The sequence below is a fragment of the Misgurnus anguillicaudatus genome, chromosome 3 (genome assembly GCF_027580225.2).
Source record: "Misgurnus anguillicaudatus chromosome 3, ASM2758022v2, whole genome shotgun sequence".
NCBI classification, from domain to species: Eukaryota; Metazoa; Chordata; class Actinopteri; order Cypriniformes; family Cobitidae; genus Misgurnus; species Misgurnus anguillicaudatus.
The window spans coordinates 42,801,346-42,820,807 of NC_073339.2; the positions used below are offsets into that span (position 1 = coordinate 42,801,346).

At 36.6% G+C, this 19,462-nt stretch overlaps 1 protein-coding gene across 1 annotated transcript; it reads right to left on the reverse strand.

Moving 5' to 3' along the window:
* Positions 1–5,938: 5,938 nt before the first annotated feature.
* On the reverse strand, positions 5,939–19,098 carry lancl1 (LanC antibiotic synthetase component C-like 1 (bacterial)). Its single transcript, XM_055206117.2, has 11 exons — positions 18,954–19,098; positions 17,746–17,845; positions 17,300–17,417; positions 16,605–16,812; positions 14,887–15,028; positions 14,562–14,708; positions 12,072–12,251; positions 11,188–11,364; positions 8,339–8,411; positions 6,651–6,729; positions 5,939–6,535 (listed from the first exon to the last, which is right to left on the reverse strand). The coding sequence occupies exons 1-10, from the start codon at positions 19,064–19,066 to the stop codon at positions 6,653–6,655; spliced, it is 1,335 nt and encodes a 444-aa protein (XP_055062092.2). The 5' UTR covers positions 19,067–19,098; the 3' UTR covers positions 5,939–6,535; positions 6,651–6,652.
* Between the last annotated feature and the right edge of the window lie 364 nt (positions 19,099–19,462).

Genomic DNA, 19,462 nt, shown 5'->3' on the forward strand with positions numbered 1-19,462 from the left:
GCGCGTGAATCTCAGGTCTGCGTGTGAATTGTGGTTATAAATGGCAACACAACATCTTGGGGAAGCTTTTGGTTACAGGGCCGATATTTTTAACATGCAAATAGTGGTCTCGGCCACTTATGGTTGTATGGCAAGCCAGGAAGAAAACTCCTCAGAGCCAGTTTATAGTGCAAATGTTTGAGACGTCACGGAGAGCGCGCGCAACATGAATTGACGCGTATTTTGTAAATATAGCTAATCACAGTTTAAAAAGTGATGCAATAGGCTATTATAATGCTTAAAATATAATGATAGACATAGGCTATAAGAAGTTATCAAGTTAATAAAGTTTTTTTGTAAAACTGGCTTGATTTGGTTTATGTTATGAAAAACGTTTAGCATATTTGGGAGGTGTTTGACGGAGCTATCCGTGGTACTAAATGCACCACTTCAAGAGATCAAATAAATCAATGACTGCTTACTGCAAGATGATATTTACAAATAGTAGCCTATGCTATGTGAAATAGTATGCAGTAGCCTATTATAAACTTGTTTTAAGCATTACGAGTCTGTACATTGTTCCCCTTCCTCACAACATTGTACGTTTATCTTTGGCTTTCATTTTTTTATCATTGGTTTTATCATTTTTGTGTGATTTACAGTTTTCGTGATAAAATCTTCCTACATAATGTAAAGAACGTTCTTTAAACAAATAACCTTTAATATTGACTTGTAAATATAACCTTTATATATAAGTAATAAGTAGCATAAATGAATAAGTGAAATGAAACTTTTGATTGATTTAGTTGATTTACCCTAAAACGTTTGAGGAAAAATATTTCATATTTCATTTCTAAACAATGTTTTTTATGTATTTGGTCTATGTGTTCGCGTGGTTTATGGTTAAAACACATTATTTTCCACATACCGTACATTTTTTATGGATTTGGTATAATACAATGTGTTCACGTGGTTTATGGTTAAAAAACACATTATTTTCCACATACCGTAAATTTTTGTTGCTCCAGATTTCACTCTCTTCCTGAAACTCATGGATTTGAAAAGTGTTGTGTCCCTGATACAGCTAATCTGTATGTTGTGATTGGCCTGAATACCTTTGACGTCGGACGGAAATGTGACGCTCCTTACCATGTTTGAAAGATTCGTGCATGATGCAATGCTGACAGAAGTTAATTTACAGGATAATGTATCCTCTGTGCCTTTTGTTCAATAATAATAATAAAAAATAAATAAAAAAAGTTAATTTACAGGCTGTGAGTCTGAAGCGGGAGGAATTATGATAATGTCGGTCTTTACTACATCACCAATCCCAAGAAGTAAACAATCCGTGTGTTTGTTGTAGTCCAAGAAAAAAGATTTACGGAGAAGATCATTTGTGCCAAGCTACTTTGTACCTTTTGCATATCGTTAACATTAGCCTACTAATGCACACCTAGTACACACTAAAGGAAATGTAAAAACTTGTAAAAAAATATTTACTTGACATCATTGAAATGAGTGGTAATGAGACCACATGACAACTTTCTTAAAACATATAAATTCGCTACATTCGTGTATATTGTACTGTTTGACATAGGCCTGCATCATACTGTATATTGGGCAGTGTGCAGTAAGCATATTTCATTACAAAATAAAAGTCAAAATGACATCTAAAACACACTTATTTGGCATTTTCTTGTTGTTTATGGCAGTTTGTCACTTCTGGTTTATTGTGGGAATGCACTCATTATAAAAATTTACGTAAGTGAAATGATGGTAATAGTTATCTTTTTTAACCTAATGGTTATCGTGGAAGCTCTTTGGGTGGAACATTTTTATAAGGAATCTGAAGAATTACACCTGGTTACTATGGTAGCCCAGATGGTGGCGGGGAATGACGTCATGCATTCTTATATTTGATCTTGTGTAGTTTTTTTAATACTCTGAAAAGTTGAAAAGGTCAGTTGTTGATGGTGTGTTTAGTTTACTGATGCCATTTATCTTATAATAAATATGCTAATTCAATCAGTTATGCAAGATCATTCATTAATGTTGTGTGCCCTACATTAATGTAATGTTGTTATTGTTTGTATCTGGGGTGTACTTGTAGCACCACAGTGTGTCATATTCTTCATCAAGACAAGCTCCTTACCTTTTTTATTAATCCTTATGTACATTTAATCTAAGTCTCTACGTTCCCCTGCGTTATGAGTGTGAGCTCTGATGTTTATTTTATTTATTAATTTTTTGAAGACAGTAATTTGTACATGCACACAAAGACAGGCCAGTTATTGAAAATGTGATGTATTGATGTTGTGTGATTATTTGTTTAGTGCCATGAGAATATAAATGCAAAATAATGCGCAAGAAAAGAGTTATACATCCATCTGTGTTTACATGAATAATGATATAGATTTATGCTGAATAATGTTAAGATAAATTACTTTATTGACAAAATATACATTTAATGCATTCTTAAGGTTTTCAATAACTCTGTATGGCAAATATCAAAATCTCTGTTGGTTCTTTGGTGTCTTTTACAGGCTGTGCTTCAGTCGATTAGATGGGTTACTACAAACCAACAGTACTTCCATTGGGAAGACATTCCATTCTTGCCTTGAGACATTTGCTCTTCTGATCTGTAGAAGTCATAAACTAAAGCCACACCCCCGGACAGATGAGATCTATATTTAGGCGTTCTCTTAGGGGGTGTTAAGTTTCTCTCCAGTACCTCATTGAAAGCTGGTAGCACCTCAAGGGTCGTTGACACGTCTTAACATCCAACCAGCCAGAGAACTCCAGATCGTAAAGACACAGCGGCTCAGGTTACTCTGATCTTGGGTCAGCATGACAGATGTCCACAATTGCTGTAGCACTAAACTAGACTGGCCTCAGATCAGCCATATGCAAGACAGGGGGATATGACGTTTAAAAAAAGCTGTCCTGTGGGCCAAGCATTGTCCATCGGGCCTTGAGAAAGTTTGAGCCTTATTTGGATTTGGCAGAAGGTTTCAAGTGACAGTAAATGGACTCCTGAACTCACATTTCTCATTTACGTTCAGGCTGTTCTTATATTTTAACAAACCACTATGACAAAGTCTATATAAGGTATTTTGCAGTGGGATCCAAAAAATCCAAAGTTAACATTTTTCATTAAAACTTATATTGTCATAATAATTTGAGTGTTCTGAATTTTGAAATGTCTTACTTTTTAGAAAGACCCATTTGCTTTAATGACAGCATGCATTGAGCTGATGTGGACTGCACACATTGGTTCAAAACCTGATGATTGATGTGTACCCATGATGTTTCCAGAATTTTCCAGACAGCATCTTGTGTGCTTCACTGGAATCGAGGATATGGGGTCTTGCAAAGCAGTTAAAATGTGCTTACATTTGATCAGTAAGACTTTGCTTTAAACCCCTAAACTTTAAGGGGGCCACAGGTGGGTCCAAATTGTTTACATAACTATTAAACCAACAATAGCCTATTCTAAAACTAAAATAATGTTGTTCAACTATACATCGTTTGTTATACACCATATTTCAAATCTTTTTTGCAGTAATAATAATGCAGCGCAGTAATTTATTCATTTGTGACATGTATGCAGCAAAGCAATGACACCTAGTGGCCTCTGTTGGTTAAAACCACTAAAAATGTGATGACCCAAAACTGTAAAAAATCTTTGCTGCTTTACATTTTTTTTTGTTGAATCCACTCAACTTACAAGTCATGTCAACTTACTATTATTTATCTTGCCTAGAAATTAGTTGCTAGATCTCAAAAAATTAATACAACTAATCTCTAGTCAAGATAAATAACAGTATGTTGAAATGACTTGTAAGTCAGAGTTGATTCAACAAAAAAAATTTAAGGCAGCCAAGAATTTTTTACAGTGCGCGTTTTTGTGATTTTAATTTGAAATTTGGATACAACTTATGGCTTTATTTTATTTTTTTGCATTTAAAATATAATAAAATATAATCATTTTTATAGCATTTTATTATAAAATATATTTTTGTTGCATAATTGTTATTTATTAAAATAAACAAACTGCTATAACAATTTATTTATTAACAACTACAGACAATTCAATTCAAAAACGTTAGGGTCTCTTTAAAAAAAAAAAACAGACCAAGATTTGTCTTCTAGACCAAAAATTGCTAGTTATATTAACTTGGAGGCTTTATTATTATTTTTTGCAATTAAAATATAATAAAATATTTTCATATTTAAAGCCCTTTAATATAAAATATATATTTGTTGCATAATTTTTATTTATTAAAATAAACGTAAACTGCTATAACAAGTTATTAATTAACAACTACAGACACTTCAACTCAAAAACATTAGTGTCTCTTTAAAAACAGACCAAGATTTGGCTAATAGACCAAAAATTGCTAGTTATATTAACTTGGAGGCTTTATTATATTTTTTTTGCATTTAAAATATAGTCAACTATTTTCATTTTTATAGCCCTTTAATATAAAATATATATTTGTTGCATAATTTTTATTTATTAAAATAAACGTAAACTTCTATAACAAGTTATTCATTAACAACTACAGACACTTCAATTCAAAAACATTAGTGTCTCTTTAAAAACAGACCAATTTTGGCATCTAGACCAAAAATTGCTAGTTATATTAATTTGGAGGCTTTATTATTATTTTTTGCAATTAAAATATAATAAAATATTTTCATTTTTATAGCCCTTTAATATAAAATATATATGTGTTGCATAATTTGTATTTATTAAAATAAACGTAAACTGCTATAGACGGTTTCATCGGGCGCACGTGATACACGTCTGGATCCGACCTTTACTTCCGGTTTTCATTTTTTTAATGGTCTGACTAGTTGCTAAACTGATGCCTCGTCGAAAATAACAAATGTTTTGGTTTCCTAGGTAATCTATGTTTTTTTTTTGCTTGTTATATTAAACTACGTTTAAAGTACTTTGTGGTTATTTATTATTAGCGGAGTTTACCGGAAGTTATGTGCGGACCGCGACAGCCGCTTGTTTATGTTTTTACTGCTGAAACCGTCTATAACAAGTTATTCATTAACAACTACAGACACTTCAATTCAAAAACATTAGTGTCTCTTTAAAAACAGACCAAGATTTGGCTTCTAGACCAAAAATTGCTAGTTATATTAACTTGGAGGCTTTATTTATTTATTTTTTTGCATTTAAAATATAGTAAAATATTTTCATTTTTATAGCCTATTAATATAAAATATGCATTTGTTGCATAATTTTTATTTATTAAAATAAACTTAAACTGCTATAACAATTTATTCACTAACAACTAGAGACACTTCAGTTCAAAAACGTTAGTTTCTCTTTAAAAACAGATTAAGATTTGACTTCTAGACCAAAGATTGCTAGTTATATTAATTTGAAGGCGGACATCACCTTTCCACCCCCCCGCCCAAGGGGTTAATCATCTGTTTAAAGTGCTCCTGTATATTTATACATCTTCTGAAAGCTGGATAAATAAGCTTTCCATTAATGTATGGTTTGAATAATACAATATTTGGCAGAGATGCAACCATTTGAAAATCTGGAATCTAAGGGTACCAAAACATCAAAATGTTGAGAAAATTATATTTAAAGTTGTCCAAATGAAGACCATAGCAACACATATTACTAATGCTTTGATATATTTAGGGTAGAAAATGCACACAATATCCTCATGGAACAAGACCTTTACATAATATCCAAATGATTTTTGGCACAAAAAAATTCAATAGTTTTGAACCATATAATGTATTGTTAGCTTTTACTACAAATAAACCCATATGCCTTGGTTTTGTGGTCCAGGGTCACAATTTGTAGTGACTAATTTGAAATCAAAGCAAGGAAGACCTAGTCTACCATGCCATCTAGTGAAGAAAAACAGCAATGGCCATTAGTGGCCATTAACTCCAAATTGAATACAATGCCGGCCAAACACATTTTTCTCTTATTTTTAATTGCTTTGCAGATGGAAATATACAAATAACAATGGAAAAATTAGCATTTTTGCAGCACATCCTCTAAAATAATCACCACCAGAAATATCCAGAAAAAAAATAATAGGCATTTTACTAATGCACATATGAGAGAAAACAATTTCACTAAAAGCTCACTAACAATGTTAAAGCTACGCTTTTTGTGGCAAGATTATCCTAAAATAGTGGACTCTATAAGAACCTCTGTGTACTTATAAGCATTAACAAAACAATGTGTCGTTTCAAAATAAATGCGTAAAATATTAAGTTCAATGAGTTTTGCGTTAATAACAAAACTAACAAGACTAACATGTGCATACACACCCACAGCAAAAATAATACAAAAACAGTGCAATCTATTAAGCAGATTTAAAACAAATACGCCCCTTCTCAATATCGCCTAGATTCCCATCCAACTTTCATTATTCAGAAACATCCCTCTGATGTTACCGCTCCTGAATACAGACAGACCCAAGACATGCAGACACACGTGCAGTGTGGACGGTACTGCTCCTCCATTAGATGTGTATACAAAGCTCAAGGGAAAAATCTCTGCCATCTGAAATGCATTAAAATTATGCATTGTTAAGTTAGCATGAGGTTTAATTAATGGCATTAATAATAATAATATTATTAAAATTGCTGATTGGTTTACAAAAACAAGGCATATTTACCTCTACACCTCAAAAGCTGGGAATTTTGCTCTAGTTGGTTGCAGCAAGTCAGACAAGAAGTAAATGGTGCCTGCCATGCCTTTAAAAGATAAACCATGAAGTATTTAATAAGTCAAATCTAGAATGTACACTATCATTCGAAAGGTTAGGGTCATGTGACTGAAATGTTTTTCAAGATCTTAAAAACCTTTTGATCTGAAGCCTGAATGTTTAAATTTAGTCATGTGGAGCAAAATGTAACTGTGCATCCGCCAACATGTTAAATCATTTGAGTACAAAACAAATATTTTGTTTAAATGTTTGAATGGATAAACAAATAATGAACAGAAAGCAGTATATAAAAGCCCAAAAGATATGGGAACTCCTTTAATATTTTTTAAAAAGCATCACATGATGCGACCTCAAGAAGCTGCTTGACAAAATGACGACTAACATTAGGGCTGTCAAGATTGTGAAATTTGGCTGACGATTAATTGTCCAATAAATTGTGACAATTTATTGCCCGTTTAGGGCTCTGACGATTAATTGTTTGTTTTATTGCTTTGACATTTAATTCTCTTTTTTTTGTTCATGAAATAATTTTTACTCATTGTTGTGATTATTTAAATTAAATCTTTTGCACAGTTTACCTGGCAGTAAATATTAATACATAACACAAGTAATTATCTTTCAAAAACTGAAAATTCTAATAAACACAATAAAGTGTCTGAAAATAAAAATGCAATCAAAATAAACTGACAATACAAGAACAGTCCCTAAATAGTAGCCAATCATACGAAGATCATATTAGTATTGGAACGCATGTCTATAGTGGCTGCAAAAAAAATCATCTCACAGATCCTTAAGAATAGCATCCTTCTTTTCCCTAAATTTGGAATTGCCGTTTATGTTTTCCTGGCAGTTCATACTGCTTGTCTAAGTTTTGCAGCATTGGCTTTTTAATTTATCACTTTACACTGTCAGCTAAGGAGCACCATCTGAAACTGTGCCATCTCGTTAATACAGGCCCTGCAGCTCCCCCTTGTGTTTTTAGAGAGATGTGCAATAATTGCGGTGATCTGAAATCATCGCAATGAGGTCAAACTATCACACTGAGATGTTTACTTAATCATTGTGAAAGCCCTAACTATCATAACATAAGAGGTGTCCCAAATCGCACACTTATGCACTATTTCTATGCCATTTTCTAATATAAACAGTGTAAGTACTAGTGTTGTCAAAAGTCTTGGTCTTTTTGTACCAATTCGATTCTAAAAATAAGACAAGTAATCTGTACCGGGTTTATGTACCGGAAGCACCACAAAACTGATGCGATGTGTAAAAAGTGCATATAATGTAAACGACACAAACATGTAGTGAATCATAAGTTAACTAGAGATAGTGGTATAATGTTTTGTATGTGTTGCTTGCTCGTGACTCACTCCTCCCACGGTACACCACAAGGATCTTGTGTCTTTCCGGAAACTATCAGAAAGAGCTGAATTGTCTTTTATAAATCTGATAAAACTAAAGACTCTTGATATATAAAAGATGTAATACTACTCTGCAGGCATTCAAGATTTAACGTGAGATAAGCAGAAACAGAGTGTGTTATGTGAGCTTTAAGTCACCCTAAACTTTTGAATGGTAGTAAATACCTAGCATGCATAAATACCTGATTATATATAAAGAGTATTACTGTTCTTTACCTTCAAACAGAGAGTATGGTGTGTCTGGAGTCTGGCAGCCATGTCTTCCATAATTCATGCACCAGTCTGCAAACTGTAAAGAAGAAAAGACATCAATCCCATTATGTCTCTGGGCACACAACAGTGTCTGTAAATTGATTTATAACATCCATCAACCATAGCACCAAATATGCATAAATAAAAGTCATTTAAGTGCTGAAAATAGTGGACAGATGTCACACAACCTTCTAAAAAAAGTGTTAATGAAAGTTAACCGTCTTGGTATTAGAGGAAAATTAGAGATGCCAATATTACCACTGATATCGATAGCCGATTATTCAGGCTGATACAGATGCAGAAGCTAATAGTTTGGTGGTTATATTAACTTACATTAACTAAATTCTGAAGATTAAAGGAATAGTCTACTCATTTTCAATATTAAAATATGTTATTACCTTAACTAAGAATTGTTGATACATCCCTCTATCATCTGTGTGCGTGCACGTAAGCGCTGGAGCGCGCTGCGACGCTTCGATAGCATTTATTTAAGACGAGTAGTTATACGAGCAAGTTTGGTGGTACAAAATAAAACGTAGCGCTTTTCTACGCGTTTTTAAAAGAGGAACTATATTGTATGGCGTAATAGCACTTATGGGAGTACTTTGACTCGGCGCAGTAACACCGTCCCTCTCCCATTATGAGCAGTAACACCCTCCCTCTCCCATTATGAGAGGGAGAAGGGGAGCGGACTTTTCAGGCGAGTCGAAGTACCAAAAGTGCTATTACGCCATAAAATATAGTTCCTCTTTTAAATCCGCTTAGAAAAGCGCTACGTTTTATTTTGTACCACCAAACTTGCTCGTATAACTACTCGTCTTAAATAGGAAAAACGTTGATGTGTTTGGTCACTTTTATCTCTAGTAACTTTATCTCTAAATGGTACAATTGAATGAATGGGGCTAAGCTAAATGCTATCGAAGCATCGCAGCGCGCTCCAGCGCTTACGTGCACGCACACAGATGATAGAGGGATGTATCAACAATTCTTAGTTAAGGTAATAACATTTTAATATTGAAAATGAGTAGACTATTCCTTTAAAATATTAAACTAGTGATGTTTATTTTTCTTTTTTTTACACAGAGCTCAAATTCAATGCATTCTTTTGATTGACAGGATATATTGGCCATGACTATAGGCTGTTTTTAAACTTTTATCGATCGATACAGATTATTGGGCGATATATCGGTGCATAAGGAATATAAATCCAACATTAAAATATTTACAAAATACATTTGATGACACAGACTTTTGATGATACTCATGAAAAACTATGAATATGCAAATTTAGGAAGATGCAGGGTTCCCACACCTTAGTTAACTTCAAATTCAAAGACCTTCCAAGGACCTTCCAGGTCCAATACCCTCAAATTCAAGGACAAAATGTGGGGACACATTTCAAGTGAGAGCAAGGTTACATTGTGTTACCTTTTAAAATACATCGTTACAGTTCCCTTTCGAGGGAACTTGTGCTGCGTCACTGCGGTGACACTTTTGGGACGCCTCCAAGGGTGAGTGCGTCTGAATGTGTATATCAAATTCAACTAATGGTGAGGCCTAACCCCTCGTTCAGACAGCCAACGACAAGCAGTAGCAGAGCGACGCGATCTCATTCATTTCAATGGAAACCTGGCGACTTCCGGCGACACGAGCGACAGTGACCGTTGGCGACCGTATGGGCGTGTCCAGCGACGCAAGAAAGTTAAGAAAAGTTTAACTTTATGCAAATGTCGAGCGACTTTCGGGAGCGACTACCAATAAGAACAAAGCCGTGGAGTTCACGTCATCCTTCTCTCGTCAGTTATTGGCGTGGATGGTACTCATTTGTTTATCACAAGCAGATTTAGAAACGCCTCATTGAAAGAGACAAGCGACACACAGCGATAATGTCGCTGGCTGTCTGAACGAGGAGTAAGACAAAGAGAGGGTGATGCGGGATGCCAGGAATTATATCGCTAACTGAAATATTGCCAAAGACGACGTTACAGGGATGCAGGAAGTATGGAAAGGGAGACGCAGCGTCTCGTTCCCTTCTCAGGGAACAACAGTTACATACGTAACCCGAGACATTTTCATTTGTCAAACACAACTATGTAAAAAAGCATTTTGGTATGAATTAACATTCGCATACAGAAGATATAAGCATTTAAAGCGAACAGTTTAACACGTGTGCTTAAAAAGTCTAGAATTTTTATAATATTATCCTACACTACACAGGGAATAATATGGATTTTTTTCCAGATTTTTTTTTGCATAAAATAGATTCAATCACTTTCAATGACCTGTATCCATGCATGTACATTTTCACAAACTTCCCAGTGCCTTGAATTTTTTTCCGCAGATTCACAAACTTTCCCGTGGGAACGCTGAAGATGCATTTATCCCTAACAACTTTAGTCCATTAACGTGTTCCTTGGGGAAACAAATTGTTTTATTGAAAAAAAATATCTTATTGTCGCAAGCACCATGCAATACCAGTTTGGCTCCAGTAAAACAAGCTTCAAATTGGCTAAATGGCTGTGCCGTGGTTGGATAGTGCAGAAAAAGGGGTGGTATTATTATAATAAGATCCTTTTGACATTACAATGAGAGCCAAATTTCAATTACCTATTTTGTCACATGCTTGCAGAGAATGGTTTACCAAAACTAAGTTACTTGGTTCATCAAATTTTCTTGATGGTTGATAGAAGCACTGGGGACTCAATTATATCACTTAAACATAAAAATGTCCGATTTCCCTTTAATATGAAAAATATGACCAACTTTTAAAATCGAATGTATATTCAACGCATAAAATGATGATAGACTCTCACCATACAAGCTCTGTAAAGGTGTTTGGGGTCTTGGGTGATCTTGAATAAGGCCAGGAAGCCATAAGCGTTCCCAGCAGCTCCGTGGCAAAGTCCATAACCCTTCTTCAAAAGACCATGTTGCCAGATCACCTCCCCACAATGCAGCGCGTCCTGCAAATACTGCTTTACACCGAACACCTGAAGAAGAAAACAAACTATGTAACTTCCAGTTCACATTTATCTATTTGCCAGATGGTTTTAACCAAATTAACTTAAGCTATCCATTTTCTCAATGTGCACCTAAAAACACATGTGACCCTTTCTGTCGAATCCAGGTTAAAGTCTCATAATCTATAGGTTAATATCATGGTTATACTTTCACATAATGTATGATTTTATATAGGAAATAAAGACTTTAGTTGGGGTTTCAAAGCCTGGTTTACAATTCATCCAAACAAACGTAACTTTTCTGACTTTTTTGAGCAATGCATTTGATCAACTGGTGTCGAACAAAAGCATAGTGGATGTAAAAAGTCACACACTTAGTCAAGGTTTGGGGAAACCACATAGTAGCTTGTTTAATATAGTTTATTTACACCTGATAGCACTGTAATACCATGAACGAAAAATGAAAGGTTGAAAATTTGGGGCAGTCGTGGCCTAATGGTTAGAAAATCATGCTTGTAACCAGAAGGTCGCCAGTTTGAGTCTCACAGCTGGCAGGTTGTGACTGTTGTGCCTTTGTCCAATTCACCTTAACCCCAATTCCTCCCCGGGCACTGTAGAGATACCTGCCCACTGCTTCGGATGTGTGCGTGTTCACTACTCACTGGGTGTAGAGGTCACATTTCGAGTATATGATAGCCCATGCTTCACAACATGTCACTTATGTCAGAGATTTGTACCTTAAAGGCTTGTATCAGCATGTAGATCACACCCGGTGAACCGTGACACCAGTGCACCAGAAGGTCCCGGGAATCCCCGACACAGGGTGGGTAATTGCCTGATGGAGCCTTTAGCTGACACACATAATTCACGCTGGGTTTGATCAGAGAGATAATCCTGTCTTCCCCAACAAAACCAGGCTAAAGGAAGAAACATGAATGTGTTTTAATGACTCAAACCAAGCTTTTCAGGTTAAACATCCAAAAATTATTCTCAAAGCAGCAAATGGTACATAGGTGCATGTATATGCAAAGCAATACGTTATGTTTGTTAGGCACTGTTTACAGTTAGTATTAAAGGGACACTTGACTCTACTGTAGTTACATTGTGTACTAAGACCGACAGAAAATTGAAAGTTGCAATTTTCTAGACTGATATGGCTAGGAACTATACTCTCATTCTGGCGTAATAATTAAGGACTTTGCTGCCGTAACATGATAGCAGGAGGCACAATGACATTACGCAGTGCCCGAAAATAGTCCCCGTCTATCGAAAGATAATAAGGGGACCATTTTCGGCCGCTGCGTAATAGAGCTGGCAAAAAAAATAGTCCGCGATTCTCACGCGTGTCTCATCAGTAAAGCCGGTTCGGTGATTAGTAGTAAACCGCCATCACCTGCTTTCAGATGGAGCTGCATTTACTGCACAGAGCCGTATTTCACCGAAAGCCAGACAAAATCGCGTTCATAATCGTGGAAGATCGTCTTCGATTATGAACAAGGTTTTGCCCAGCTTCTTGGTGAAATACAGCTCTGTGTAATATATGCTGCTCCATCTGAAAGCAGGTGATGGCGATTTACTACTAATCACCGAACCAGCTTTACTGATGAGACACGCATGAATATCGCAGGCGATTTTTTTTGCCAGCTCTACTGCGTAATATCTGCCTAGAAAAAAAAAAAAAAACGTAAACCCGTTGGTTATTTTTTAGCGCGATGCTAATGGTCTAACCAGATTCAACGAATTGTGCTAAGCTATGCTAAAAGTGCTAGCGCCAGACCCGGAGTTCGGCTAAATGGATTCCAAAACAGTAAAGGGCGATTTATAGTCGTGCGTAGGTTCTACGCCGTAGATACGCCTGTGGGTAGCTCTGCGTTGCCTGACGCGCACCTCGCAAAATTTTTAACAACGCGGACCACAAGCGCTGTCATTGGTCCACCAGAACCCCTCCCGTCAGGTAAAAAAAACTGCGTCATAGGTATTTCCGTTTGCGACGGTGAAAACAAAGAATGGCCAAGTTGAGGAGTCATTTAACTCAAACTGCAACAAAAGTCGCTGTTTATTTACATCCATCATTGCTGGTCTTCTCAAATCATACACAACAAGTTGCTGTTTCTTCTTCGTTTGTGGCTTAACTTGCAAAGCCTCTTCTTCTTTGGCGTTCGCACTGCTACTGTGGTTACACACGTGGTTACTGCCTACCAGCGGCCTGCGCGTGTGTTTGCACGTCGACGCAAAAGTATAAATGAAAACCGACGCGGAACCTACGCCGTAGGACCTACGCACGACTATAACGAGCCCTTAAGAATCAAATGTTTAACTCTAGGGGAGCTAGAAAATGAGCATATTTTCAAAAAAGTAGAGTGTCCCTTTAAGACACGTTTGGGTCAATCCAATCAAAAGCGGATGATCCTAAATACATGTGTAAATGGGGTCTAAACCGTTTTGAGATAGTTTACTTTCGACCACATTCAGAGGTCATCAAAAACCAAAAGCAATCCAGTCGAATGTGTTCAAAAGGCCACCGGCTCTTTGCCTTAGGCTGTCATTACTAAAACGATATCAGCCACGTTTATCTCCTTTCATTTTACGTTTAAAGGTCCTGTTCTTCCTGTGTTTTTGAAGCGTTGTATACATGCACAAAACGTTGTGCAGCATGTTAACCAACGACACAACCAGCGGACTCTGACATAATATTAGTGCGCATCAACTAAAACCCATCATGCTTGTGTTTTAACGGCTCACCCATCCCATCGAAGTAATCATGTTAGAAGCGATCGAAAGTGAACAAATGAGACGGCTTAAAACCCCATTTATAAAATGCTACGTAAAAAACGTATTAAATTTGATCTTACAATCTTTTCTCAAAAGCGGGCACGTGTGATTCTTAAAATTTTCATATCAATCAGAAATGATTTTAAATACCTCGTTGAAAATAACAAATGTTTTGGTTTCCTAGGTAATCTGTGTGTTGTTTATTTTGCTTGTTATATAAATAAATTACTTTAAAAGGACTATGTTGTTATTTATTCTTAGCGGAGTTTACCGGAAGTTACGTGATGACCACGAAAGCCGCTTGTTTATGTTGTTACTGCTGAAACGGTCTATAAATATGGACTTTGCCATGGATTTCTGTGTACGAGTCGTCCACTTGTAAACCGATTGACCGAACGCATCTTAATACCAGGTGTAAACAGGCCCTTAGTCTATAAAGTTTGCATGTTGTTCACCTGCATTAGGTAATAGTAGATTCCTGATAATCCATGGGCGGCACCTACATACTCCTCTTGATACCACTCGTACATTAGAGGGCTTTGTTCCTGAAGCCGGCTTCTCTGAGACAGACTCTGCCCAGACGCCAATATAGCATCACAGACCTGTAATAAACACACCAACTGTTTAATAACAGCTCAAATAATGCATTAAATCTGTAATTAAGCCTTTCTAGTGAAAAAAAAAAACGTATATAGTCTTTTATGAATTTGACTGGATAGTAAAAGTTTAATTTACAGACTGTCTGACACATTGTTTGGGTCCAAATCAATGGTGATTTACCTGTTGGATGTATTGGATGGGAATCTTTTCCTGTTGAAACTGCTGGTTGACGAAGATGAGGGAGTACAGGTAGCCCGTCCGGCCGTACAGCAGCTCATCGGGAAGTTTCCCCTGAACCACAGACTGATGCAATTGCATGAGTCTGGAAACATTGGAGCAAATAATTCACAATAACATCCCACGGGAATGAGCCAAGACTGGGAAAGAGAAGAGACCCTTAGTCCAAAAAATCCTCCACATTTCCCTCATCCTGAAATCGTAGTTAGAAATTAACGAACACCAAACCCTTGGAGAATTCCGATGCAATTCCATTAAAACCGTTATATGTTCCCAGCAATCCACCAATCCAAAGCGCACGACACAAGAAATTGGATTTACTATAGACGATAAAACTAATTTACAATAAATAGTACATTTTGATAATTACATTGCAAACCTAGACTGTTGTTTGTACATGCATTCCCATGTACTCTATACGTTATAAGAGGATATACACTCACCTAAAGGATTATTAGGAACACCTGTTCAATTTCTCATTAATGCAATGGTGTAATGGTGTGGGGGATGTTTTCTTGGCACACTTTAGGCCCTTTAGTGCCAATTGGGCATTGTTTAAATGCCACGGCCTACCTGAGCATTGTTTCTGACCATGTTCATCCCTTTATGACCACCATGTACCTATCCTCTGATGGCTACTTCAAGCAGGATAATGTCACTCAAATCATTTCGAATTGGTTTCTTGAACATGACAATGAGTTCACTGTACTAAAATGGCCCCCACAGTCACCAGATCTCAACCCAATAGAGCATCTTTGGGATGTGGTGGAATGGGTGCTTCATGCCCTGGATGTGCATCCCACAAATCTCCATCAACTGCAAGATGCTATCCTATCAATATGGGCCAACATTTCTAAAGAATGCTTTCAGCACCTTGTTGAATCAATGCCACATAAAATGAAGGCAGTTCTGAAGGCGAAAGGGGGTTAAACACAGTATTAGTATGGTGTTCCTAATAATCCTTTAGGTGAATGTCTATATTGTCTAGACTAATATGTGCTCACTTTAAAGTTGCTTTGTGCAAAATTATAAAATGAGTTATGGAAATACATTTGAATTAAACTGAATGGGTATTTCATGCAAATATCAACCTTACCATAAACAAAGGTTTTCTCCATATTGATAGCTCAGATTTCTATACTTGGTGGTTTACATAGCCACGTGGGGTCTCTCAAAGATGTAAAAGCATTATTTTTTAAATTTTCAGTCAGGTAAGTGCTGCTTTCACAATTGTCCAATACTTGACAGTCTACAAGCCTATTCCTTATTAATGGGCACTTTAATGTCAAGTTTGACTGCATGATGTCACATCAATAATGCCAGTATTGCCCAAATAGTTCACTTTAATACTTTTTTTTCAACCAAAGCAACATTATATTTAATAAACTTCATTTAATTTGTCTCAAGTGGTTAACATTTCAATTTATCAATGTGCCTAGGAGGATGAAAATGGTATTTCTTGCAAAACATTTTACAATTTTAAATGCAAATAAACGTCATGTGCTGTATTTAAAACCAATCAATTATTTTCCCTATACTCTGAAAATGTGAATAGGTGCGAATTGTCTAATTAATTTTTGCATAACAAAACCAGATAGAAACGGGCATCACGTCCCACATGTACAAAAACGGAAAATAAACAGGTTTAAACAGTATCAGACCTGTTCAAACACTCCTCAGCCTCATGGGGTTTCTGAAGACGATGATAGACCACAGCTGCTATAGCCAGCGGCCCTGCGTCTCCACACAGGAAGGTCACCCAGCGTTGGGTTAAACTCCTCAGACTGCGGCTGACGTGCTCCAGAGCCTTATGGAGGTACAAGGTCTCTCCAAAGATGCTGTGGAGATGCAGGTACAGCAGAGCAATGCCTGCAGTAGGGGGAAGGGGGGCAAACTTAACAAAAGTGGACAAGTATGTCCAACTTCAATGTTCATGTCTACAAGTGTTGCATAGAAGGACGTTGTGAGAGCGCTTTCGGTTTTCTTCCAAACAGTTGCATCTTAATAACGAAAGGGTGCTTGGGCCCGGATCAAAAAATATAGTGCAAGTGTGTGGGGGAGTTGGAACTATCGTGTTTGGGGACGGTTATGTCGGGATCCCCCGGTCGTGAGGGCGCTTCCGGTTTTCTTCCAAACAGTTGCATCCTAATAACATATGTGTGCTTGGGCCCAAATAAAAAAATATAGTGCAAGTGTGTGGGGGAGTGGGAACAATCGTGTTTGGGGACGGTTCAAGGCAACTATGCCAAGTGCGAGTACTCCCTCACTCCTGGGTTAAGATAAGGCTACTTAATCAAAGCCTTGTTTGTGAAACCGGCTCTTTTGAAACTTGCTTAAGTTTGCAGTGTGCTCTTACCCGCCCATCCAGTGTATCCGGTGCAATCTCTGGGATCAGCACCCTTCAATCCATTCTCCATGATTGCCAGAAGTTCACCGATCCTACTGCAGATACAGCTGGAGAAATGCTGTGTCAGCTGTACAGAATTAAGATATTATGACAATGAATATGCATGGTAGAGTGATGGAAATATCCTTTAACATGATACTTTATGGGGTGGTTTACCAGTCTAGTCCAAGACTAAAATGCATGTCTTAATCTAAAAACAACTTGCACTGACATATCTTAAAACAAAATCTGTGCCATTGTTTTGTCTCAAGATGCCCAACATTTTTTTTTTTTAAGGTATGCTTGTAAAAAGTACTTAAATATCCTAATATAACTACGATCTGGTCCTAGTTTGATCTAAATCCTATCTGGGAAACCCACTAATGTTCACGACATTCATATTCAACACAACTCACGTTTCCGTGCATGTCAAAGAAGGCCTGAGCACATTCAGGCCCCGAGTAATCTGCATATGGATTCTTTAAAGCCCTCTGTTCAGACATTTTTAGAGATGACCTGAAATAAACACATGACACAATATGAATATAACAAAATGATGGTTGAGGATGCATATTATTGTTTGTGTCTCAAAACCTACTAAATATCTAACAAGACAGCAAAGCCACAAGGGCTGTGCAAGCACGTGGAACATTTAAATTAAACATAAGTCACAATGTATAACTTAAGAAAGTTAGAGAAACTATATTTGCATAAACTGTACATGAAGTTACATTTCTTACATTATAGGCATCTGTGAATGCTACAACATCACAAATACATATTTTAACTTATTCATATGCATAAATATCATGTAAACATACATATGCATAATCAAAAGTATGATTCAAACATTGGCATGCTTGATTATTAAAATTAAGAATTTTAGTGCATTACAAAACATCATGCTTTTTGGCTTACATATAGGCCTAACACCCAAAAATGCTGTCTTAGCAGGCAGTTTAGCAGTTTAAAGATATATTTGCATAATTAGAGCATTTTTGCATGAACACGACTGCTGAAAGAAAAAAAAAAACATTACGAATCGTTTCTATTACAAACATTGTTATTGAACTAGCAGATGTTTATCATTAATATCATTACAAATTTCCGTTATGTAGTGAGTTTGGGCCTAATTTCGAGATTTAATGGTGCTTAGATAACATCCCACCGAAGGAAGCCAACACATCACCGGTAGAGCCCCTCAGCTTTCATTAAAACGAATACGACTTCCATTACAACCATTAAATCTATTAGAATTTCTATTAAATGGTTTCTATTGTTAGGGGGGAAGGCCCGATGTCGCACTTTTAGACAGTTAATTGGAAATATTAATTTATATTCATTACATAATAATCCCTGTTATATAACGACATCGGTGTGCTTGGGATCGATGTTTTAAAGAAATAAAACCCTTCCTCCTCTCACGTGTGGAAAGCACACGATTCTGTAATGAAGCCATGTATGCTAACGCAACGTAACGTTATTCGTAATACAAACAGATTGATTGTTAACGGACAGTCAAATGCTTTCAAACAAAAACCCGCAAACGCTTATCAAGAAACATCATATAATAAACACAAAATACACACAAAAAACAAATTTACTGTAGGGCAGCACAACATACCTTCGCAAATGCTGCTGCGTACACTGAAGTTCCTCTCCTTTGATCTCAAAGCGCTGCGCTTGTTTGTGACTCACTACCGCCTTCCACTGTGCAGGAGGGGAACTGAACCACATAACTGAACACTGCGTCCGAAATTTCTTTCTTATATACAAAATAGACAAAAATTAAAATAATATGTGACAGAAACATTAACATGCAAAAACAGTATGTGAGGAAAAGAAACGGGTTGTGTCCAAAATAGCCGATTCTGGCTAGAGGGGATACAGCTACGGTCAATTCTCGCGAGACATTGGGTTTTAGGATGAAAAACAGCACTCATCCGGCGAGATTTCACGAGATTTCGGGCGTAGCTGTATCCCTTCTAGTAACATCCATTTTAGTGGCGCCCTAAATCAGTCGATATTATTATGAAAAATAGCACAATTGTAAAAAGTGTAATTTGTCAAAAATGTTTATCTTCGTCAGTAACCTAAACCTTTACATTCATTCAACCTTGTGTCCACAAAACC

What these genes read in the sequence shown, in the direction of transcription:
- lancl1 (XM_055206117.2), bottom strand. Translation starts at nt 19,066, where the DNA reads ATGTGGTTCAGTTCCCCTCCTGCACAGTGGAAGGCGGTAGTGAGTCAC. An exon ending in CGGATACACTGGATGGGCGG is followed by an intron (nt 16,813 to 17,299) that starts GTAAGAGCACAC and finishes CCCCTACTGCAG; the next exon opens with GCATTGCTCTGCTGTACCTG. An exon ending in ACCTTTACAGAGCTTGTATG is followed by an intron (nt 8,412 to 11,187) that starts GTGAGAGTCTAT and finishes TCTTCTTTACAG; the next exon opens with TTTGCAGACTGGTGCATGAA.